At 40.8% G+C, this 25,784-nt stretch overlaps 1 protein-coding gene across 2 annotated transcripts; it reads right to left on the reverse strand.

Moving 5' to 3' along the window:
- Nucleotides 1–261: 261 nt before the first annotated feature.
- LPL (lipoprotein lipase) lies at nucleotides 262–24,819 on the reverse strand. Of its 2 annotated transcripts, XM_040417895.1 has the most exons (10): nucleotides 24,560–24,818; nucleotides 15,631–15,809; nucleotides 10,280–10,459; nucleotides 9,367–9,478; nucleotides 7,549–7,791; nucleotides 7,068–7,310; nucleotides 6,653–6,773; nucleotides 2,975–3,157; nucleotides 1,839–1,946; nucleotides 262–531 (listed from the first exon to the last, which is right to left on the reverse strand). In XM_040417895.1, coding segments are annotated over exons 1-10 (1,470 nt in total). In that variant the 5' UTR covers nucleotides 24,660–24,818; the 3' UTR covers nucleotides 262–530. The 2 variants fall into 2 exon arrangements, with proteins under 2 accessions (XP_040273829.1, XP_040273830.1); XM_040417896.1 differs by lacking the exons at nucleotides 262–531; nucleotides 1,839–1,946 and adding an exon at nucleotides 2,507–2,801 and having other exon boundaries at nucleotides 2,930–3,157; nucleotides 24,560–24,819.
- Nucleotides 24,820–25,784: the final 965 nt, after the last annotated feature.

The raw sequence follows: 25,784 nt of genomic DNA on the forward strand, positions 1-25,784 counted from the left end.
CTATAGGCAACTAAGCCAGTTTTATTTTACACCACTTTTGATAAATCCCCCCCTATATCTGTGGTGGTACCCATGTAGAGATGTTTACTAGTTGTTTAGTCCAGAATGTCTCTGGTTTTAGTACAGTACTTGAGTGGATGTCTCATCTGCTTTAACACAGATATGGCTTTCAAGTCATTTAAATGTGTAACTGGTGCTGTTACAGTATGAAAGAAGCATACACTATACAATAATACTTTTGGCTGTAAAGAATGTTTTTACCAAAATAAATATCCACAATACACAGGTAGCCTGCAATGGGTTGATGATCTAGAGTTGACTTTTGTTGCTCAGTCTTTGATCCTGTTATTGTTCTACGAAGAAACTGTTAACTCTTGTCTATGCAAAAGTGCCCAATATGAAATACCCTTTGATTGAACTTCATTGTAGGTGGGCATATAGAGTTTTAGTAGTAACAAATGTCACTTGAATGTTCTTCACAGCATCAGTAACATTGGACATGTGGTTCAAAGTGCAAATTCATTTTCACATCTAAAAAAAAAATATCACTTATTAATTTCTTCAACATAAACTCGTTTACTTTCATTTGAATGAATTTGTATCAGTGTCGAGCAAACAGATTTTTGCAAGCCTCATTCAGGTAAACAGGACATTCATAGTGTGACTATACCCTAAAGCTGACTGTAGCCATGACAAAATTGTATGTGGACCTCCTTTGTCCTCAGATCCTACCAATATTGTCTGGATTTGACGAGAAGTCAATATCAAGATTGTCTTGGTTATTAGAAACAAGGCTTGAATTATAAATTTTTTAACTATTCAACCCTTTGTATAAGGGCTTGTTCATACGAACGTGTGAAGCCCGTGCCCGTGCTGTGGACCACAAATTGTGGTCCGCAATGCACGGGCACCGTCTGTGGGGCAGGCGCATGGGGATCGCAGACCCATTCACTTGAATGGGTCCTCAATCCTTCCTTTCCGAAAAAAAGATAGAGCAAGTTCTATCTTTTTGCGGTGCGGAAGCACGGAACCCCAGAAAACACTCAGTAGTGCTTCCGTAGTGTTCCGTTCCATTCTTCCGTTCCGCATCTCCGGATTTGCGGACCCATTAAAATTAATGGGTCTGCATCCGTGATGCGGAATGGCCACGGAACAGTGTCCATGTATTGCGGATCCGCAAATGCAGTCCGCAATATGGCAACTGGCTTCACACGGTCGTGTGAACGAGCCCTAACACTGTAGATAACACTGGAACAACCACACAACAACATTGCCCAGATATAAGCTCAAAACTCAAAAGCACTCAATAGTAACAGTTCATAAACCATCTGCCCAATCAGATCAATCAAAATTGGCTGGATTCCCACATTTGTATTCTAGACAAATTATATGTCCATATTACATAAATGTGTAACAGCCAGGTCAGTTAAACCCATGGTCAGACCATGACACATTCAAGTAATATGATATATACTACATCTGGATGTGTGAATACAGCCTGATATTTATACAGTAAATGGGTACAATTTGGCAGAGCAAAATCTTCTGCTTATCTGTGCCTCTCTACTCTGGCTTATAAAGACGGGGGGGGGGGGGGGGGTGAGGTGGATTGAGGACTTACTCTATGATGTTCACATACCCAAATATGGCATATGGACAAGGGTTGTCCTAAGGGAACATCCTTTTAAGACTTGTTGACTTTTTATTGCTATAATGGGCTTCATTTATCAAAGCTGTCTTATAAAAAAAACTTTTTGTTTATTAAAAAGGCCAATTGTTCACTTACAGTCAAATTTGTATATACAAACATAAAATACAAACACTAAATTTGCTCATACCAGTCTCCTTTCTTCATGTTGGAGTGTTCATTACATCTCACAAATACCACGGGTCCTTTCCCTCTTGTGATAGTTGCGCGTTCTCCATTTTGAGGACAAAATATTAGCCTGAAAATTGAAAATACATAATCATTTCTCTTGAATCAACATGTTATTGTCATATATTAACTCTTTGGGTTTTTATCTCAACCATACATTGTCAATTTTTGCTAGATTCCAAATGTAGAACTATTGATATGTCATTGACATATAATTGACAACCAAAAACCTGATCTTCTAGGTGCAGGGGGGAGCATTGCCCCTGCTTCTAGAGGCTCCGTTCTCCCACCTCTGGCCACGCCCTGCTACACTAGATTGACAGGGCCAGGCAGCGTTCACCTCCAACTGCCAGCCCTGTGCGCTGGGGAAATGTCGCAGACAGGGCCGGCAGTAGGAGAACAACGCTGCCTGGCCCTGTCAATCTAGTGTAGCAGGGCGTGGCCAGAGGTGGGGGAACGGAGCCTCTAGAAGCAGGGGCAGCGCCCCCCCCCCCCATGCACCTAGAGGCTAATTAGCATATTATAAAAGTTACGGGAGGCATATATAAAAGTAGGAATAGGCTAGTTAGGTTCAGCTGACATTAGAACATTGCTAATGTCAGCTAGTTTAATAGGGTTAATTCTGGTGACAGAAACCCTTTAAAGGCCAAAGTGGGCACTATTCTAATTAATAATAGCCACAATATACTTGATTTTGTTTAAGAAATTGCATTGAGCAATTATCACTCACATTTTTTGCAGGCCCAGCACTTGGACCTCTTTTAGCCATGAGGTTTCATGCTCTGATCTATTGCCTGAAGAGTCAGTCAACACCTGCCCAAGGATGTATAGTTGGCCAATGAAATTAATATGCTGTAGGATAAGTGCTATGTACAGATCTTATTATAATGTTATGATGACCATATTGAAAAATATGGCACATGTCAGTTTGTGCAAAAAGTGTGACTTTTTGTGATTTTACACTACTCTTGCTTTTAAAAGAAATAGGTTGGGCGCTTAGCAGAAGTGGGTGTGCACCTCTTTATAAATTTGGCACAATTTTTAACCTCTTAATTGGTTTTATAAATAGTGAATTGATGCAGTGATAGTATGACTTACTTTTTCTGCAGCTCTCCTGATTTTATCCTGATTTTCTGCACATCAAATGCATATGTTTTGAACCAGTTTGCCCAGCCTAAATATGACTCATTCTCCCATCTAATCTTCAACATTAGCAGTTCTCCTACATCAAGTTCAGTGTAGATCAAGTAGGAATAGGTTTTGTTGGTGGACATTTCTGCTCTAAAAGAATAAATCACTTTGGTTAAAATTCCTAATATGTACGTAATTTAATGAATAATTGCATTTCTTGTCTGATTATTTGTAAGCATTACTTATTTCCTTGGTAATATATATAAGCATGGTAAAATAAAACAGTTAAATGAGTTGTTTGAGAATATTTTAAAAAAAAAATACTACTTTCTCCCAGAAACAGAACCATACGTGTGGTATTACAGCTCAGTTACATTGAACTGGAAGCAACACCAGATAAAGCCAGTGGGCCAGTTCGGAGATATTTTAAATAACATGATTAAATATGAATAGATTGAAATATTGTCTTCATTAGAAACAAGGCTTAGAATTGTAAATGTATTAAACTTTCTTTTCTCTTACAAACACGTCCTGCTTCCAAATATATATATATTTTTGTGTTTAGCGCTACTAATCTATTTATTTGACATAAGATGTCATTTTTCCACCCCCAAAAACAACATCATTTTGAAATTGTAACTTGACAGCTGAAGAAATTAGATGCAATAAATGTATAATCATCATTTGTTACACATGGGACGGCTGATAAGTGCTAGAATAGTGTGGGTCAATCTGCTGGAACCCCACCAGATTGCGGCTCCCCACAGATTGCGGCTCAAAGGACCTTTGAACCGCAATCTGTGCCAGAAATACACCTAAAATAGGAGTATTTCTGTTTAATAAATTACCCCCTATGTTTCAACAAACTTTCTGCAAATCCACGTGTTATTTTTGGTCTACATGTTTTATGGGGCCATACAATTGTACAAGTTTCCATATAACTTCTCCATACTATAATGTACATGACAAATTGAAAACTTGAATTACAATTTACTCAGACATACAGTCCTGATCAAAAGTTTAAGACCACTTGAAAAATGGCAAAAAATCATATTTAGCATGGCTGGATCTTAACAAGGTTCCAAGTAGAGCTTCAACATGCAACAAGAAGAAATGAGAGTGAGACAAAACATTTTTTGAGCATTCAATTTAATGAAAACAACGAATAAACTGGAACAGGCTGTTTTTCAGCTGATTAAAAGTTTACGACCACACCTCCCAAAAAACCTAAACCCCCCAATAAACAGAAATCCAACTTCCAAATATGAACTCAGTAATGAGTAGCTCCACCGTTATTGAAACAGCCTGTTTCAGTTTATTCGTTGTTTTCATTAAATTGAATGGTCAAAAAATGTTTTGTCTCACTCTCATTTCTTCTTGTTGCATGTTGAAGCTCTACTTGGAACCTTGTTAAGATCCAGCCATGCTAAGGGCTCTTTCACACCTGCGTTATTGTCTTCCGGCATAGAGTTCCGTCGTCGGGGCTCTATGCCGGAAGAATCCTGATCAGGATTATCCTAATGCATTCTGAATGGAGAGTAATCCGTTCAGGATGCATCAGGATGTCTTCAGTTCCGGTACGGAACGTTTGTTGGCCGGAGAAAATACCGCAGCATGCTGCGCTTTTTGCTCCGGCCAAAAATCCGGAACACTTGCCGCAAGGCCGGATCCGGAATTAATGCCCATTGGAAGGCATTGATCCGGATCCGGCCTTAAGCTAAACGTCGTTTCGGCGCATTGCCGGAGCCGACATTTAGCTTTTTCAGAGTGGTTACCATGGCTGCCGGGACGCTAAAGTCCTGACAGCCATGGTAAGTGTAGCGGGGAGCGGGGGAGCAGTGTACTTACCGTCCGTGCGGCTCCCCGGGCGCTCCAGAGTGACGTCAGGGCGCCCCAAGCGCATGGATCACGTGATCGCATGGATCACGTCATCCATGCGCATGGGGCGCTCTGACGTCATTCTGGAGCGCCCCGGGAGCCGCACGGACTGTAAGTATACCGCTCCCCCGCTCCCCGCTCCTACTATGGCAACCAGGACTTTAATAGCGTCCTGGGTGCCATAGTAACACTGAAAGCATTTGGAAGACGGTTCCGTCTTCAAATGCTTTCAGTACACTTGCGTTTTTCCGGATCCGGAGTGTAATTCCGGCAAGTGGAGTACACGCCGGATCCGGACAACGCAAGTGTGAAAGAGGCCTAAGGCTACTTTCACACTTGCGTTGTTCTTTTCCGGCATAGAGTTCCGTCACAGGGGCTCTATACCGGAAAAGAACTGATCAGGTATGTCCCCATGCATTCTGAATGGAGAGTAATCCGTTCAGTTTGCATCAGGATGTCTTCAGTTCAGTCGTTTTGACTGATCAGGCAAAAGAGAAAACCGTAGCATGCTACGGTTTTATCTCCGGCTAAAAAAACTGAAGACTTGCCTGAATGCCGGATCAGGCATTTTTTCCCATAGGAATGTATTGGTGCCGGATCCGGCATTCAGAATACCGGAATGCCGGATCCGTCCTTCCGGTATGCGCATGCGCAGACTGAAAAAAAGGTGAAAAAATAAATGCCGGATCCGTTTTTGCCGGATGACACCGGAAAGACGGATCCGGCATTTCACTGCATTTTTTCGACTGATCAGGCATTTTTAAGACTGATCAGGATCCTGATCAGTCTTAGGCCTCTTTCACACTTGCGTTGTTGGGATCCGGCATGCACTTCCGTTGCCGGAGGTGCCTGCCGGATCCGTAACAACGCAAGTGTACTGAAAGCATTTGAAGACGGAACCGTCTTCCAAATGCGTTCAGTGTTACTATGGCACCCAGGACGCTATTAAAGTCCTGGTTGCCATAGTAGGAGCGGGGAGCGGGGGAGCGGTATACTTACCGTCCGTGCGGCTCCCGGGGCGCTCCAGAGTGACGTCAGAGCGCCCCATGCGCATGGATGACGTGATCCATGTGATCACGTGATCCATGCGCTTGGGGCGCCCTGACGTCACTCTGGAGCGCCCGGGGAGCCGCACGAACGGTAAGTATGCTGCTCCCCTGCTCCCCGCTACACTTACCATGGCTGTCAGGACTTTAGCGTCCCGGCAGCCATGGTAACCACTCTGAAAAAGCTAAATGTCGGCTCCGGCAATGCGCCGAAACGACGTTTAGCTTAAAGCCGGATCCGGATCAATGCCTTTCAATGGGCATTGATCCCGGATCCGGCCTTGCGGCAAGTCTTCAGGATTTTTGGCCGGAGCAAAAAGCGCAGCATGCTGCGGTATTTTCTCCGGCCAAAAAACGTTCCGTACCGGAACTGAAGACATCCTGATGCATCCTGAACGGATTTCACTCCATTCAGAATGCATTAGGATAATCCTGATCAGTATTCTTCCGGCATAGAGTCCCGACGACGGAACTCTATGCCGGAAGACAATAACGCAGGTGTGAAAGAGCCCTTACTAATGCCATCAGTTAGCATACATTTTGCCTGATCCGGCAGGCAGTTCCGGCGACGGAACTGCTTGCTGGATCTCTCTGCCGCAAGTGGGAAAGTAGCCTAAATATGATTTTTTTGCCATTTTTCAAGTGGTTTAAACTTTTGATCAGGACTGTATATACAGACATTTTACAGTTGTATAAATACAACATATTGCATAATACTTACAAAGTGAGAGGTCGGTTTTCACTTTCTCCCTTTGTTCCATACAGAGAAACCAAGAATGGTTGGTTGGTAACAGTGAAGTTCCTCTTTGCAAAGAAGTGCACTTTTACTTGATAGTGAAATACTACAAAATCACAAAAGGGAAAAACTAACATAAATAAGAATTGAAATACAGCTATTATCATACAGTAAGTAAAAATACTATAGTCTGCTTTACTAATGCCCTGGGTTACATTATTATTGAACCATTTATAAATTGTAAACCTATGTTCTAGGCTGAATATTTTTTTTATTTTTTTTTTAAGAATAAGTGAAGCGATTTGTGATATCAATGAGCACTTGGTTGTCAATTAATTGATAGGTTTCACTCAAATATCAGCACAACAGTTGCCTTAGAAGTAGTTATTAATGTTATTACCTTTAAATGGCATCTGGGCATTTGTTTTCAAGTACATCTTTACACTTCTCTTTCCTCTGACCTTGTTGACTTTGTAGCCCAAAGTATTGCAGCGGTTCTTACGGCAGCTTAGACAAAGTCCTCTATCAAAAGCTTCCTTTGAATTGCAGCGGTAGGCCATGCTTGGCTTCTCTTCATGAAGTAAAGAGTCAATGAAGAGGTGGATGGAACGTTCATGGGAGCATTTCACAATCTGGTCCATGTCTTGAAAAATAAGAAAATTTATTATTCTACTATTACACACTACGGGTTTTAATCACATTATATAGAAAGTTAACAGTACAGTTAATACACCTTTGGAATTTGTTACTTTAAACCCTTTTTTGGAAACATTCTTATTTTTATTATACAAAAGAGCATATGGAGTAAAATAGGCTAAGAAGGAACACAGTCAACTCCTGAAACCATCCTTGATTAGTAAAATTAATTGTTCATATTTTACCTATAATTCCACGAATTCCATTTTCTGCTATAAGCCGTATGGTATCTCCAATGCTGCATCCTGGTTGAAAACTTCCGCCATTAGGATAAATGTCAATATGTCCGACTGGCCTTTGAATACCAATGCTGCGGTCAGGAGTTCCTACGCTGTAGGTGTGTACAACATCTACAAACTCTGCATCATCAGGAGATAAAGTAACCGATGTCTCTGCATATTCAAAGGTGGGACCAGCTGGATCCAAACCTGCATAGAAACACATAATGAGCTCAGAAAACCTTAAACCATCGGGTGATACAGTATATAGCAAGATATGGGGCACTGACTTTTTTATATCTCTGTTTTATTGGCTGCATTTTTTGCCCATAACAATAAATTCACACTTCAGTCACTCTATTTTGGATGCAGATTGAATGGTCCAACTCCCCTTCTTGAATTTTCTTACTCATGTATTTTTTTCTGGCTTTAAAGGATACCTATACTTTCACAATTTTTTTATTTTATTATTTTATAATGACATAGCAAAGGTTTTCACTGATGGAAAATCAGAGTGCTAAGACCCTCATTGAATGCTAGAATGAGGGGAAAACACACAGCGCTCCCTCTCTCATCGCTGCGGAAGATGCACTCAGTAGAAAGTCTATGAGCCTGTCTTCAGTCCGTTTCCTGCAGCAAAAAAAGAAAGAAAATGCTCTTTGTCAGCACTACTATCTCCCCATTCTAGTGATTGGTGGGGGTCTCCGCACTTTGTCCCCCACCGATCAAAATGTTTGATACAGTATGTCGCTATGACATATCAAAAGTTTTGCTAAAGTACAGGTACATTTTAAATTGTTCTGTACTGAAAAATATCTAACATGTCATATCTACTCCCTGTAACCATCCTTAAATACTCAGGAGTTGAGCTGCTGACTTTCTGCACATTCAAGTTAGAACTATTCTCTCTTAGGCCCCTTTCACATGAGCAAGTTTTCTGCTTGGGTGCAATGCGTGATGCGAATTCATTGCGCCCGCACTGAATCCTGGCCCATTAATTTCATTAGGTCTGTGTACATGTGCGTTGTTTTTCATGCATCATTTGTGCGTTACGTGAAAATCGCAGCATGTTCTATATTCTGAGTTTTTCACGCAACGCTGTCCCCATAGAAGTGAATGGGGCTGCGTGAAAAACAAGCAAATGTGGATGTGATGCATTTTTCACTGATAGTTTCTAAGAGAGGTTGTTTGTAAACATTCCGTTTTCTATCACGCACGGGAAAAAACGCATCAATGCGCATTTCACCCACTCGATAAAAACTGAACAACTGAACGCAATCGCAAACAAAACTGACTGAACTTGCTTGCAAAATGGTGCGAGTTTTGCTGAACGCACCCTGAACGCATCCGGACCTAATCCGTATTGTTCGTGTGCAAGAGGCCTTAGACCTAGAGAAATTCGTAGGTCCAAACTCAAGTCAAAACTTGGCTTATTGTTTTTGGCTTAGGATTAGCCTCACTTCTTAAATTCAAAGCCATTCATTATCTCCCAATAAGACTAAAGGAGCCCATACACTTAAGTGTAAAGCTGGTTGATTATCTTATGCGGATGAGGGGTGCTGACTCTCACCAAAACAGTTGATTTTGGGAAAAAGAAGGATTGGGCATGTGAAATGTCATCACCTTCCTATTCTCAAAGGAGATAAGACATCACCAGGACTGTATGGTAGCAGCTTACTCCTCTGTCCTCATTAAGAACACATGTACGCTTGGCTGAGCTGAGTGTATCTGTTGGCTGAATAAGCCTAAATGTAAATGTCAAATTGTCCTCCTACCCGCTCTTACCTGTTATCCTGTTGACTTTGTTAGTTGTCAAGCTACCAGCAACACCTGCTGCATGAGCGCCAAGACTGTATCCTAAAATATGAATGTTATCCAATGGATAGCCAAACTGTTCCTATTGGGAGAAAAGTACAGATAATACACTTTAAGTCATGATAAAGAATAATACAACTATTCTTACCAATTGCATTGTAAAGTTTTGAAAATACAATATAATAGCAATAAAGTCTTGACCGTGCATTAGTAAAAATAATTAAATCTTAACCTAATTCTGGTATATCTTTCGTAACCTAAATACATAATCTGTCCTTCATTGTTGCCTTCTGTTTGTCACTCATACACCTTTTTTCCAGTTCTTAAAGACTAAATGGCCAAGATTCAATACTGAATTTGCCCCTTTTGTGTAGAAGTAGAATTTTGGTGCATTTTGAAAAGAAAAATTATATCTAGATATTTCACCATGTTCAAAAGGGGGCATGGCATATTGAGAATTGAGACATGGTTGAAAATGTGACTCAGCTCCAAATGCACATGAACATTTCTGGTGTAAAAAAGTATCTTAAACTTTTACAGAGGCATTCTATAGATGCCCCAGGTTTTATCGTACACCCTGAACCACTGTGATAATTCTGGCACATTTAATAATTCACCTATCTTCGTGTCTACCCTGTTTAACTGCCAGTAAGTATGGGCCAATAACAGGCTGCTTTCATTGCTCTGTGTAATGTGGTCCATGTGGTAGCCTCATTTTCAGGACCTATGTTGCTTATGTGAGGTGAACTCATTACATCATGGTGATCTATGATGGAGGGAGTTCAGGTCAGATGAGCTGTGGTTAGTCTGGAAAATGCAGCCATCACATGGACCCCATGTCACTGATCACATAGAGCTTTATGTTACATTTGTCTTTACATACCTCAATCCAGTCTATGAAGCTTGCAACATCCTGTCCCACCAGTTGCGTATAACCAGCTGACACTGGATAGTGCTGTTGTGCTCGTTGCAGCCAGTCTACAACAATCACATTTGAGTGTGGTTCTCTTTTATATAAGGCATCTACTAACTTGGGAATCCAGCTTTCGTACATACCCGTTACCTATATGAGAAAGAAAATAAAACAGTATTTATAACATGTATAACTATGTATGTACAACTGTAGCAAACTTTAAACTAATGCTTAACACAACAAATGCCAAAGAAAAAGTGAAATGAAAGTTTGTTGCAACTATATAATATATGTTATGAATATTATATATTTACTGTGTAGATGTCATGAAATGTAAAGGGGTTGTTTCATGAATACAGCACCTATCCATGTTCCATATTAAAGCATAAGTCCTTTCTGGCCAGCTGTCCCGGCATAGAATGCCAGGAATCGGCTGGACAAAAACCGTTGTGGGAAGGTAGCTGGATCTCTACCAGATCCTATTATAGTCAATGGGGTCCGGTGGCCAGGCGACAGTATCCGACAATGCCAGATCTGGAGAACCCGGCAGGTTGTTCTATGCCGGAATAGACTGTTGGAGAAGACAAACGCAAATGTGAAGCTAGCCTAAGGATTTCAGAACAGAGACCTCCTGTGGTGGACCTGGTCCACAAATATAGGACATGGACAGTGCAACCTCACAACATATCTACAGTAATTTAGTGACTACTAGCATTCTCCATGTGATAACAATTTTGGAGCATTTAGTCTTACGACTCTATGATGTGTCATTCATTTATTATTCCTGCTAGACGTTATGTATGAATTACTAGAAGTTTCCACTGAAGGTCAAGATGGATATTACCAGTTGAGGGTGTGTCCCCACAGAGCCTGATCATATCCAATCAGTGCTGCCAGAGTCAGACTGTGCATTGACACACCCCCAACTGGCAACACTCATATGGACCTTTATTGCAAACTGCTGGTAATTAATTAATAACATCTAGCAGGAATAATAAAGGAATGCTACAATATAAAAGCATAAAAACAGATGCTTCAGAAGGGTTAATACATGGGGAATGCAAGTAGTTATTAAAATAAGCATGTCAGGAGAATTTACAGGACATTTTTAAGGGCTGATGCACAAGGCAAATTGTGGATCTGATAAACACGGATACCGGCTGTGGACATTCCACATTTTGCAGAATGGAACTCCCGGACCCTTATACAACTATGCTATCCTTGTTAGTAATACGGACTATAGGACATGTTCTATTTTTTTGCGGAACAGCCATGCGGACACACGGACACGGAATGATTTCCATTTTTTTCGGCCCCATTGAAGCGAATAGTTCTGCATAGGAGCCGCATAAAAAATGGAATGGACATGGAAAAAAAAAATACGTTCCATGCATGAGCCCTTATGCTGATCACCAGAGGTTTGTAGCAATGGGTCACCATTGTCAACAACTTTGCTTTAGTACCTACATAATAAATTGCAAGTGTTCTAGATTATATATATCTACTTAGTGGTACATTTGACATTAGTTTAGTGTTTTATTATACCATAATATGTTAATGAAGCTGGTAGCCTGTGATAAGATAGCAAAGCCTAACATGGAGAAAGCATGATTAATCTGAGGCGACTAAGATTAGATACTATTTCCCTAGTAGTACACTACTGCTCTTGCTTGATTAAAGAGGTTGTCTCACTTCAGCAAATGGCATTTATTATGTAGAGGAAGTTAATACAAGGTGCTTACTAATGTATTGTTATTAGCCATATTGCTTCCTTTGCTGGCTGGATTCATTTTTCCATCACATCACATTATACACTGCTTATTTCCATGGTTGCAGACCACCCGGCAATCCATCAGTGGTGGCCATGCTTGCACATTATAGGAGAAAGCCTCTCTGGTGGCCGGGACCATGGGAGCGCACATAGGCTAGTGCTTTTTCCTATATTGTGCAAGCTCAACCACCACTGATGGATTGCAGGGTGGTCGTAACCATGGAAACGAGCAGTGTATAATGCGATGGAAAAATGATTACAGCCAGCAAAGGAAGCAATATGGATAATAACAATACATTAGGAAGTGCCGTGTGTTAACTTCCTCTGCATGATAAATGCCACTTGCTGAAGTGAGACAACCCCTTTAAATTATTCTAAACAACAAATCCAATCTTACTCATTTGTACACACTTCTGAATTATGGTGCTGCTAACTAATTATTTTGCACTACTACTTTTATTTTAACTGTAACATTGCCAAACAGTAATATCAAAGGTTATGTTAATATTGTAAATTAATTAATCAGTTAAGCATTCATTACATCCCCTTTAAATATAATATAGAGTTATAGTTAATGCCATGTCAAGGATCTCCCCTTAGAGGGTATTCTTTATTACCTGATGATTTGTGGAAGCAATTGTATAGCAGCAGCTGCCAGTGCTATGGCAGGTAAAATGTCCTGTGTAATGGATGTCACTAAAACATTTGTAGGTCATGTTTGCGTGGCTAAAGCCATCTGCTTCCTGTTGTCATATGAAATGATACATGCTTGGTGAAAATCATAATGCTGCTTCTCCATATATATATATATATATATATATATATATATACGTGTGTTTGTTTTTTTATATTTGTTTTTTATTGTATCTAAGGCATGTTGCTTAAACATTACTGTTCTTTTAAAAAGAACTTGGTATTACATGTGTAATGCTGGCACTGAAGAATCACATCATCTGCTAGAATGAGAAGCACATCCTAGCTGAATATGGATCTGTTGTATAACTAGAATTGTTTCCGAGAATTAGAAGGCTCAGGGCCAAATTTATTTCTACTAAAAGTTCCAGACTGTTCTTTTTCCCAGGCATTAATGTTACAGAACAATTCCATTCCTGACCCCACTTGGCTGTGTGACATTGCGCATAAACCTCCTGAGTGACTGTTACAAACTTTAAACAACATGTTTCTTTAGAAAAAGATTTAGAGCTTAAAAATTAAATTAAAGGGCAACAAATACTACACATAAAAGAAAGTGGACGGAATGTCTAGTGTTCTACCATAAACTCTATCACCTTATCAGGAGTAATAAATGCTTCAGCCAGGAAACTGGCTACAAATCTCCCTGATAAAGGCAACAGATAGTGCTGATATGGAGCAAGAGTAAAGCTCAGGAACCAATGTTCATAGGAATTTACATCCAGCAATGGTTGGGGATGTGTGGGGCTGAAAGGTAGTTATGATTGTTTGTACAAACCTGTGGGGTCATTTATCAAACTGGTGTAAAGTAGAACTGGCTTAGTTGTCCATAGCAACCAATCAGATTCCTTCTTTCATTTTCAGAAGGAGCTGTCCAAAATGAAAGGTGGAATCTGATTGGTTGCGATGGGCAACTAAGCTAGTTCTACTTGACACCAGTTTGATAAATGACCCCAATGAATTCCTTAGCACATCCCTGTTTACACAGGGAGATTTGTTGCCGTCAATGCTGAAAGATGCAATCACATTTACACTGGCCAATTATCGGAAAAGTTCATTCCCAATAATTGCCCCCGTCTGCAAGCCATGTAAAAGAGCCATAATGATACTATAATCTGAAGAGAAAATATGATCAAGCAGTCTAATATGTTTCTTTCAGAAGTTGCACTACATTTTTTTTTTTGGAAGAGTGAAAATGCTCCTCTTAACATTTTTGAGGAGTATTTTTAGCCGAGGAGGAGTACGAAAGTTGCGGTAATTCATATATAATACATAGACTTACATAACGATAAGAGGCTTCTATTTATGTAGGGAAACTGTCTATTCTATATCTATAAATAGCAAATTAAGACAATTTTAAATTTATCTAACAGAAGATTAGACCGGACAGCAAACGATACTAATGTCTGTAAAGCGCTATGGAATATGTCAGCACAATATCAGTAAAATAAATACCTTGAAATGCTATGTAAATATGAAAACTGCATTGTGATTGGTTGCCAGCATTCCCAGAAAGCAAGGGAAAATGCCCACAAAGGGGGAGAGAATGCGCGAGTTTTGTGCAAATTTACCTTAAAGTGGGTGGTTTTTGAGAGTTTCCTGTGCATTTTGGGGTGAACCTAGGGGTAGGGCTTAAAGTGGTTATAAGAAAGTAGAAAATGTATAACCTATCATCAGGATAAGTCATCGATATGTGATTGTGGAGGTCCGACTCCTGGCACCCCTGACGATCAGCTGTTTGAAGTGCTGTAGCTTGTTCTCAGCTTATTAAGCACAGCGCCATAAATCGTATAGTGGCTGTGCTTCGTATTGCAACCCGGGCCTATTCATCATGTGAGCTGCTGCTCTCACCAGAGTAATGCATCGTCTTCAAACGGCTGATCACTGGGGGTGCTGGGATAATGAGATATTGATGATCTATACAATATTCTAATCCTGGACAGAATTTGCGCTATTGAAAAGAAGTACGACACAGAAATGACCTAAACATTTCTTTAATGATAAGTTCCTCCAATCCATTTTGGCCAAGCTAGAGTAGCATTAACCTTTTTACCTTATGTAACTGAAATGTGTGCTCTCCAGGGTAATTTTACTTGGAAATTACAGATAAATTGATACAGCAGATATGTTGCCTACCAAATAATGTAACCTAAGATAATACCTGGTATAATTCACGTTGCTATATGAGGCTATAACAGTACCAGCCACATTGCCCCCAGGGGAACTGCTGCAGCAAGAAAATTCATTACACACTGCTTATGGCATGATTGCCAGGAGCCTGTGAATTCCAGAAATGATCGTACATTAGGCGGCGTTCCGAGCATGCCACATCGCCAATGCACCCCAAGTTTCGCAAAAGCCAATTTATTATCAGCTAGTCACATAATATTTTTTATACTGTTAGTTATCAGTGCATGAATAAACAGAAGAAGGTCCTATAGCAGGGGTCAGCAACCTTTGGTACTCCAGCTGCTGTGAAACTACAACTCTCAGCATGCACACTTGCTTGACTGTTCTTGTATCTCCTATAGAAATGAATGGAGCATTCTGGAACTTTGTACTTTCAGAACAGCTGGAGTGCCGGAGGTTGCTGATCCCTGTGCTATAGGTAGCAGAAGTTCTACATCTTGCTTAAGATGGAGCATGTACACTATGATCAAATTCTGCAAGCAAAAGATGTTCAGGCTGCAATATACAGTACTTGCTTTCCACTATATCTATATGTTCCATGATATATGTTGTCAGATTTGGAACACATGGATTCAGTCATTTGCTGAAAGACAGTTAGACATGCATGGTTCGCAAATTGGATGTACCATTAACATTTTGTAAGCATTTTCATCCCCTAGGCACTTACAGTCCATCCATGGATCACTACAAAGGTTTTGCTCGTCTGGTTGAAATGGCAGTTTTCAACAGTTTGCTCTTGGCCAGGTATTAGATAACAGGTGTCCTCATCTGGTTCTTCTGGAGTCCGAAGGGAAAATTTGCTCTCAATGTCATTGAAATCAGTTTTCTTCCAAAGAGAAGTGACTGCTGTGAAATAAGCAAATGTGTCATACATCACTATCCAGCATATCTGTATAATTTTTATCTAGAAAAATAACACATACATATCCTATTTTATGGCTGCCTGTAAATGTATAAGCATGGTATCTTTTGTGCACCATGATAACTCATTGGTAGATTTACCTACAGTCTAGAGATGAGCTAATTGAGTCTAAATGAACCAGATTTGTTACAAATTTCACAAAAATGTGTCCACCAAAAGATTACAATTTTTTTTAAATTCATTTCAGATGAACTGTGTGAAAACAGAGCCCATTGCCATTTTAAAATGAATATTAACGGGGACAATCATGAGCGAAGACTAAAAGATTTTGTCAGGGCCCCCTCAACAGTATTATACAATGATATTATATACAGTGACAGTATATAGAGTAACATGACATATATTAGGGGTAGGAAACAGACGGATTGGCTGCCGGGCCTGTTCTGAGAGAACGATCTTGACTTGTCACAGGAGTAGAAGTTGCACGGAAGTAAGGGAGTTGCAATGAAGTTGCTGGGGGAGGCCCGTTCAAAAGTTTGCTGTAGGGCCCAATCATTTCTAGTTACGCCACTGGGCACTGAGGAAAGTCCTTTGCTGTGAGCATCACAGAACAGCATTCTGTGTTCAGCTTCTGACCTGGAACGATGTTATGTGGCAGTGTCTTACAAAAAACTATTACAGACACAAGCCAGTAATATAGTGTGATAGGGACGCTATAAGCATATCTTAGGGAATTTCATCACAGAAAGTTTTGAGGGAGTGAGGGGCCTTCACCCAGTTGTGGGCTGGCAGCTAGTTCTGCCTTAGAAAAAACCCTAAACCCCTATTTTTCTTGTATATGAACAGGAAGCTCAGTTCATATGCTTTATTGTCAGCAGTACTAATAGTAAAGTTTATTCCCCATACCTTCATTTGACAGGACATCCTGGATAATTAACTTACTGTGTTTTGCTTGGAAAAAGTCAGGTCTTTCCAACACAGAGGTTCTTTGTTTGCCCTGTCTGTCAACATTTCCACCCAGAAGTACACTTGAGGTCCTGTTACATGGGGCAGGCCAATAACGAGTGCCGATCGATGATATACAAGTCGATTGCCACTTTTGTAAAGTGAAACTATTCTTTTCATGATTGTTTGTATATCGTCAGCAGCACAGCCCCTGTTTAGATGTGCTGCCAAGAAACAAAGATTTTAAGTGCCGTATGAGCATTTGTTGGGCGATCAGTGAAACATTGGTCAATTATCTGGAACATCCATTCATACAAACGTTCACTCCTGATAATTGGCCTGATCCTCAGCCTGTGAAAAACAGTTCTTAGATGTGTAACTTGTGTCCCAATGCAAAATCTGTACTGAGGCACCTAAAATGTGCTATGTGCTGGTGTCTTCACAAAGACACCAGGTCCCAGACGAATCGGCTACCTTTACACCCATACTGCTATGCCTGTCAGTATTATTATTAAAGTCATGTATAAATGGGTGATACCTAAAAATAATAATACAATGAGATTGTAATGATTAAAAATCTGTCATTACATTTCATGTACATATGATTTTAGCTTCACAGGTATGTATGAACCACTGGCAAAGTTTCTTCATTTTGTGGAAATTGCTGTTCTTATCATTTGACCCTTGTGAACTTCCATGAGCTGATTCAGCAGCTCGCATCCAGTGCATGCAATGAGCACATGTGCCTCCATTTAACCTCTATACTGCTGATCTGGCTGGAGCAGTCAAGCATATCCCCAGTACAGAGCAAACCATAGAATGCTAATGAGTAACTTGTAATACAAGAGGGATAAGGTGATCGCCTCATGGCTGTAATATCACTTAAAGGGTTAACCATTTAGAAGTATATATGCATTTTACTCAGTAGTGATCTCTCTGCAGTCATAAAGTCTTTTATACGTAGATAGGGACACCAAAGGGCCCATTAAATAGAGCAATAATCTTTAGATTTTTGGGGTAATTGTTTGAAATTTAGCAATTATCGTCACATGTACTAGCGTGTAGTGATCAAACGACGAGCGATAAATCATTCATTTGCCATGGATCCGACAAATCTGCATGATTGAAAGATTATCATCAGTCGCCGCCACATCCCCTCATCTAATCCCCTTTGTCTAGTCCTTCTTTCTTGTTTCTGGGAAAGCTGAGTGACATCTTATATGGGCTCTGGTAACAGCATATCCAGTATTATTGTGGATATGAATGGCAAATCTGCCTGGTTATATAAATTTATCTAGCAGATTTGCCATTCACTTGTCTCTGGGAATTTAGTGACGTCACCCGTTTGAAGTGGTATTGACAGCCATTTTGGTTGTCACCCAGCTTTTCCAGAAACAGATGTAACTAATAAATTACTGAATGACAACTCATTGCTTAGGCAATATGGGTACATTTCTACATTTGTATTTCAGCCTTATGTCCTGGCCCAATCGCATGTCTAATTACCCCAACTAACAGCTTCAAAGACCCTTATGATGCTTTTAGGTCATGTCATTAGACAAGCAGAAAGACTGGAACGCTTGGCCACAATATGGCAGCAGACATGCACCTATATTAGGCTCCTGTGAAATTGGGTTATATTTACTGGTGATTTTTTGGTTTTAGAAGAAACAGTGTCACTTAGGAAGTCACATCAGTTTAAGCAGCCTATTTGTGATACGGCATCTCTAAGGATTAGGAATCACAGCGAGCACTAATTGGCATTGAATACGAGGTGAAATGTTACATCGTGTTTGCTGTGGAAATTTCTGCCTGCTATGGGATAAGAAAGAAACGGCAAGAGCTCATACTGTTGTTACAACACGGATCTGTAGTGAGGTATTTTGTTGTGGCCACTGTAACAGGCAACAATCCTCCATGTACCTGTAGCCCTCGACTAGCAGTAGATAACTAAATGCATTCTATGTTTTAGGCAGATACATGAGGCTTACAATGTTAATTTGGTGCAAACCCACTGTTGATGTTTCCTGATTACCCTCAATTTTCAGTTTTAACATTACTTTCCAGAGGTGGACTGGGTACTGAAAGTGGCCCCAGGACATTGTCCCCCCTGGGGTGTGCCCCTTAGGATCCATAGCTAGCCCCTGTTACTTTCCACAGTTTTATTAAATTTTTTTAATTTCCATATATGAATTGTGAATAATTTGCAGAGAGCGGAATGGTTTTCGGAGATAAACTCACTCTCAGCATACAGTATATCTTGGCAGAGCTAATGCTCCTGTGGCTTACTTTCCAAGAACCAGCAGTGAAATGGTCCTGTTCATCATCAAGTGTTGTTGACACTGTCTAAGAACTGGCAAACATTAGCACATGAAAACTGTGAGAACAGGGAAAGAGCTTTCACTGCTTGTGGCACCATATTATAGTCCATAAACATGTCATCTTACAAATCAAGCAAATCTGCCTAGTGTTTAGCTGCTGACTTCTGGAACTCAACAGGGACAAGTAGCTGTAATATCGAAAGAGCCATTAAACTGTCGTCAACTTCTCAAGTGATAATATGTGGCCTGTAACACAAGGTTCATTAGTATTCTATTTGACCTCTCACCCTCCCTACTAAATGTAAGCTTCCTTTAATGAGCGTTAAACTATAGACTGTAAGGGTACTTTCACATTAGCGGCAGGGGAGTCTGGCAGGCTGTTCCGGCGGGTGAAAAGCCTGTCGGATCCGTCTTGTCACTAGCTCACGTGTGCCCCCGGACTGCCGCTTCATCCCCATTGACTATAATGGGGGCGGAGTTCCGGTGGCGGCACGGCAGCGCACGGCAAGAGGCAGCTGGACTAAAAGTACGACATGCAGTACTTTTTAGAGCGGCTGCCTCTCGCCGTGTGCTGTCCTGATGTTCTGATGGCCTAAGACAGACATTTAATTTATAGTAGGCAACACATTGTTGGCGTGTATTTTTGAGATTTAGTAATGGTACGGTATGTTCAAACATTGAATTTGTGTTGCGATTATTGCTCTTTTTCCAGAAAACACACAGCAAAAACCATGCTTTATTGCAGGGGAGCCCAACCTGCGGACCTCCAGCTGTTGCAAAACTACAACTCCCAGCAAGCCCTAATAGCTGTAGGCATGCTGGGAGTTGTAGTTTTGCAACAGCTGGAGGGCCACAGGTTGAGCATCCCTGCTTTATTGCATACTACATCTTTTTTTCCCCTGAAGTAAATAGCTAAATTACATAGCTATACAGACAGATTGATTGATTTTCCTTATTCCCTAATTCTCAATGATCGAAAAAGAAATGGTCAATTGAAAATAATTAAAAAATATGTTAAGGAAATTTGGGTCATTACAGAGCTACTACAAAAATCAGGTACATCAAACAGAACCGGCCGCTCTGAATGCTGTGCATATGCGTATGCATGTGGTGTGTTAATATTCAAACTGATAGTTATGCAATTTGCAAAACCTAATTCCTGTTATGAAATACGGTACATCAAATAATCTGAGGACAGAGAGATAATGATCTGACCTCCACAGTTCCCAGAGTTTGGTCAATCTGATCAAGATTGATCTCATTAAAGGGAATTTGTCACCTGCTTTTACCATTTTAAGCTGTCACCATCGCTATGTTCACTAAAATACCTTATTTCCAGCAGTCTTCTTTTTACTTTATTTCGTTTTGTCCTTTTGATATAAAAGCCCTTTTTATGATATGCTAATGAGGCTCCAAGGTGCCCAGAGGGGCGTTTTTTTCACTCTCCGGAGCCCAGTGACGCCCCTCTGCAGTGCCCAAGAACGCCTCCTGATCCTGAAATAACCTCCCACAGCCGGCAAACGGTTCCGCCCCCTCCCCACGTCATAGTCTACCTTCTAGAAATGCCCTGTCCTTCTTCCTGTCGGCGGCCAGAAAACTCGCGCAGGCGCAGTACCGCCTGCGGCCTGCGCCTGCGACATCATCAAGCTCCTGAGGGCAACAGCCTCAAAAGTCTCACTGGGCATGCACCGAGCCCAGTGATGTAACCTGAGCGCTGTTGCCCTGAGGAGGTTGATGATCGCGCAGGCCGCAGGCGGTACTGCGCCTGCACGAGTTTTCTGGCCTCCGACAGGAAGAAGGACGGGGCATTTCTAGAAGGTAGACGATGACGTGGGCAGGGGGCGGAACCGTTTGCCGGGCTGTGGGAGGTTATTTCAGGATCAGGAGGCGTTCTTGGGCGCTGCAGGGGGGCGTCACTGGGCTCCGGAGAGGGAAAAAAACGCCCCTCTGGGCACCTTGGAGCCTCATTAGCATATCATAAAAAGGGCTTTTATATCAAAAGGACAAAACGAAATAAAGTAAAAAGAAGACTGCTGGAAATAAGGTACTTTAGTGAACATAGCGATGGTGACAGCTTAAAATGGTAAAAGCAGGTGACAAATTCCCTTTAAATTAACTGTGACGTGTACAAAATGCAGGGACACAGGATTCAGTACGACGGGTCTTACCTGGTGCAAAGTTTGGAATCAGTTTTGTTCAGTTTTGCATCAAATCAGACATGCGAGGAATATATTTAGTTATATTAGAAATAAAATGCTCTTAAACCATTTTTACCTCCGTATCTACTAGTTTCATAAGTGCGCTATCAAACAGATTAAAGTATTATCTACGGTACACAAGCAATTATTACTGGTGCAAAACACTTCTGAAGCTGTCCTTGAATACTGTATATTCTTAGAGTTAGCACTAATGTACAGGGCTTTATCACAGATCCACAGTATGGAAACATGGCCCATACTGTATCTCTGTAGGCCAATGATTTCTTGCAGATTCATACAGAATCCATGAGAGGAAAAAGTGGGAAATGTTCCTCCGCATGTCAGTCACAAGTCTTCTGGATAATGCGTTGACGTACTGACATAGAGTTCTTACGGCTTCATATTATGGTTGCCATGTGAAGCAAAGTCATTTTGCTGAGCATACAAGCCTTAGGTCCTCTTTACATGGGCCAATGATTGGGAATAATGATTTCCAATCATTGGCAGCATTTTTACATGAGGCAATCACCTTACAAATAAGCAAACTCCTGTATAGCGCTAAAAATCATTGTTTGCCCTCAAGGGCCCCAAGAGCCCTTGAGGCTCATTAACGGAAAAGAGCCTTTGGAGTCCTGTTCGAATTTCTGTCATGGTACAATCATAGGTCCCTATAATATTGAGATTAGGTTTCAAAAGCATCCCTGAAGGTGCATTTACACACGCGGAGCAGCACCAGCGTTCCTTCCCGATAGTCAGCTGCTCATTCAGTGGAGGAGACCGCTGCATTTACATGCAGCAATCATCTCCACAGCATAAGGCTACATTCACATGACCGTATGAATGAGTCCACATCCGTTCCGCAATTTTGCGTAACGGGTGTGGACCCATTCATTTCTATGGGGCTGCAAAAGATGCTGACAGCCCACCGTGTGCTGTCCACATCCGTTGCTCCGCACCGCGGCCCCGCAAAAAAAAATCAAACATGTCCTATAGGTAGAATAGGTATTTTCTATGACAGCCTCGGCATGTGCGGTCCGCAAATTGCGGCACGCCCATGGGCTGGGGTCCGTGTTTTGCGGATCTGAAAAACACCACGTTTGTCCGAATGTAGCCTAAGGACGAGGATCGCTATTGTGTTCCCTCATACAGCGGCATTGTTTCTGGGTGGCAGATCGCTGTTTAGACCGCATGATCTGCTGCCCAGAAACGATCATTAATGTGCCTGTTCAAACGACAGTATCTCCCGATGAACAAGCCTTTCACTCCTTCATCCACACCTTTCGACAGGAAGATTGTCAGGAACGAGCGCTCGCAGGCGATTCATTCCCAATAATCTGCCCAATAATCGGCACGTGTAAATCCACTTTAATTTGGGACAGTTTATTCTATTTACTCCCTGGAGAATGTAAATTGCATCAAGTACTCTTCAGTGAGAATAAACAATTGCTTATTGAATTGCTTTAAAAGACGTGTCTTCTTGATTAGTTTCAATGTTTTATTCATCACTTATATTACAGTTACAGGGTATGTTCAGGTTTTATACGCACATGCAGTTCAGCTACATTTACAAGCATCCTTTTATCGGTATTTATCTACAGCAGGCACATAGCTTATTTCTATTTGTGTTTTTTTTCTTCTTTCGTTGGCATTATTGAATGGTTCTGCTCGCATCTGCATTACGGTTTACATTTATGATGGATCCCATCAATGCCTGACAGACCCCACTGATTTATAACAAGGTTTTCCAGGCTCCATCATACTATTGATCATTTTCAGGTGAAGAATAGAGCTACATGTACTATTTTAACCATCGAATTTGCAACAGAGCCTCCGAAGCAGATGTGAACAGAACCTAGAACAGCAGCTGTCAACCTAAAGTGACTTTAGCTACTGTAAATGAAATATACGGTCTTCATTCTGGCAACCGTTCCCTTATAGTACAATAGACTACAAGTGAAATGTTTGCCAATGAATCACGCCTAGAAACAGATATGGACTCAAAACATGAACGTGAGCAAGCTGCTTGAGGAAATGAAGAGAACACGGCCTGCAGCACAGGGAGCAGCTCTGTAACAGTTGCTCACATGACAATAGCTGCCAAGAGCAGCAGGGATAGGAGATTCTTGGACTAGCCCACTCATGCTGTTCTCCACGAGCCAATCAGCCAGTCGGTAGAGGGGGTGTGTGGCCGGGTGGAGTCATAATGACCTTGGATTGGGTTAAAAGCATTTGAAGACTGAGCTGGAGGAAGGTAACCATCGGTCAAATTCCTTCTTTTTTTTTTCCGCCTGTCATTTGAACAGCTATTCCTCCTAAACTCCTGTTGTGGTCCCTGAATTTTTCAGCCATAAGACGGGTTATCGTGGGAATTATTATAATTAGTCTGAAACAAAACTATGGGATGCAGACAAGAAACAGCAATATAAGCACAAAGGGGAAATTAAAAAAAGAATCATTCAGTAATTGTAAAAATCACTTATGTATTATAACCTTTATTATAAACTTTGCCTTATTGTCTCATATTTAATATTATTTTGCCTTTTCATGTCTTTTGTTGCCACTATAAATTATTATAATTATTATTATTAATATTATTATTAGTATTAGTATTAGTATTAGTAGTAGTATAAATACCACAAACTTTTTTTCAGTTTGAGTGATGAGAACTGCATGAGAGCATGTTCATACATGGCAGATTGGTTTGACTGAAAAATCCACTCCATACATCTAAATGGGGTTGATTCTGCAACATGGATGCATGGATTACTGCAAACCCCATTTAGATAAACAGGACGGTTGCAGAACTTCTTTTTACACAAATCTTCCATGTGTTAATAAAAACCTAAACGCATGATAAACTTTCCTCAAGTCATTACTAAATGAGTGTACGAGGAAACACTGCAGCACTATCACAGTTTCTTAAGATATACTCAGTAATGAGTGCAAAGTACATTTTTTCTGTGAGCTCCATATGCCGGCATCAGTGTGCCAAGAATTCTTGCACATTGCTTTTTCAAGCTAGAAATAGCAATGCAGTACCGTCATTCATCCTGCTAGTATAGAGTGGAATTAAGGCTATACAGTTGTATAGTAAAGTGGCCAAAGAAACTTCTCATAGATGCAAACAGAATACAGGTTAATGTAATATTAGCAATATTTGTAATATTAAATATACATTTAGTGATGCCCGGACAAGTTAAAAAAATGAAATCCTATAACTTGTAATCCAACCGAGTAGCAAAGAGTAAAGAGATAAGCAGTAAGACTTACTTGTAGTAGTAGGTGACTCAGTAGTGGCTAAGACTTTGTAGCAACAAGCCAACAGACAGTTCATCCATATAAGCAGTGCAAGGGCTTCTCCACTTCTCATGGTTTTCCAAACCTTTGCCAAAAATAAAATAATAATACCCCTACTCTGTCTTAGTGCCTAACTCTATGCAGGCTTTTATTCAACTTTGATTAATGTTTCAGTAACTACAGGGCATTCAATGGAAAAAAAAGGTTTTCACTAGCAGGAGGAGTCATGAACTGCTATTGGCAGCCTGGAGTCTCCTTATGTTGTGAGAGATATGCAAATCATCAGGAGGAGGTTCTCAGGGTTCCTTCCAACACTGACATGCTGATGGGTGGACCAACAGTCATACCATTAGAATACAATGTATACAGAGCTTTCGTATATGCTTCCATTATCCTCTTATACAAAAAACACTTAAAAGTAACACATATTAAACAAAACTACCCAATAAAGCTTGTAAAACCACATGAAATGTATGAATTTTTTTACATCCTAAGAAAAAACTCCACAGAAAAGCATGTGTGAAGGAAGCCTTAACATAGCGTTCCTTCAACTTTATTTGTCTCTTGTGATTCAGAATACAGTAAGTTCAGATAATTCTACCTGCGAGGAAATGACTTACAGTAACCTCAAAGAGTGTGAAAAAAAAATCTGTGGAATGTTTTAGACAAGGTCATACTGTGCGTCTTACAAATTCCACTGGGTGGAGCAATACTGAATGAGATCGAAATGTTTCATTGCAAAACAAAAAGCTTTAGTTTCTACAGCAGACTGTGAGCCCATGTGAAACAGTGATTAATTTAAACCTATTAAAGGGGTCCTCCGGATAGGTCATCAATATGAGATAGATGGGGGTCTGACTCCCAGCACTAGAGATGAGCGAACCGAATCCCACAAAGTAGAATTCGATCCAAATTTCAGGATAAATTCCATTTGCCTTGAAGCCGAATTTCATCGTGCTTCATGTTAGCGAATCGATTTAACCTGAAATAGTGCAAAAAACAAAAATAAAATCATGCTTACCTCCTCCATTTACTCATGACCGGCCGGTGTCACTACCAGAGCTTTGAGACGTTCTCACAGCTCTGTTTCTCCACCCCTGTGATGATGTCACTACTAGAGCTTGGAGGAGTTCTCACTGCTCTGTTTCTTCGCCCCTGTGATGAGCTCTTTACTTTCTGTTTCCTTCCTCCCAGCTGT

The sequence above is a fragment of the Bufo bufo genome, chromosome 2 (assembly GCF_905171765.1).
Source record: "Bufo bufo chromosome 2, aBufBuf1.1, whole genome shotgun sequence".
NCBI classification, from domain to species: domain Eukaryota; kingdom Metazoa; phylum Chordata; class Amphibia; order Anura; family Bufonidae; genus Bufo; species Bufo bufo.

Excerpts from the sequence above, each read along its gene's own strand:
- LPL (XM_040417895.1), bottom strand. The coding sequence starts at position 24,659 with ATGAGAAGTGGAGAAGCCCTTGCACTGCTTATATGGATGAACTGTCTG. Across the intron at positions 15,810-24,559 it reads TGAGTCACCTACTACTACAA|CAGTCACTTCTCTTTGGAAG; the intron begins GTAAGTCTTACT and ends CTTATTTCACAG. Across the intron at positions 9,479-10,279 it reads GCTTCATAGACTGGATTGAG|GAACAGTTTGGCTATCCATT; the intron begins GTATGTAAAGAC and ends TTCTCCCAATAG.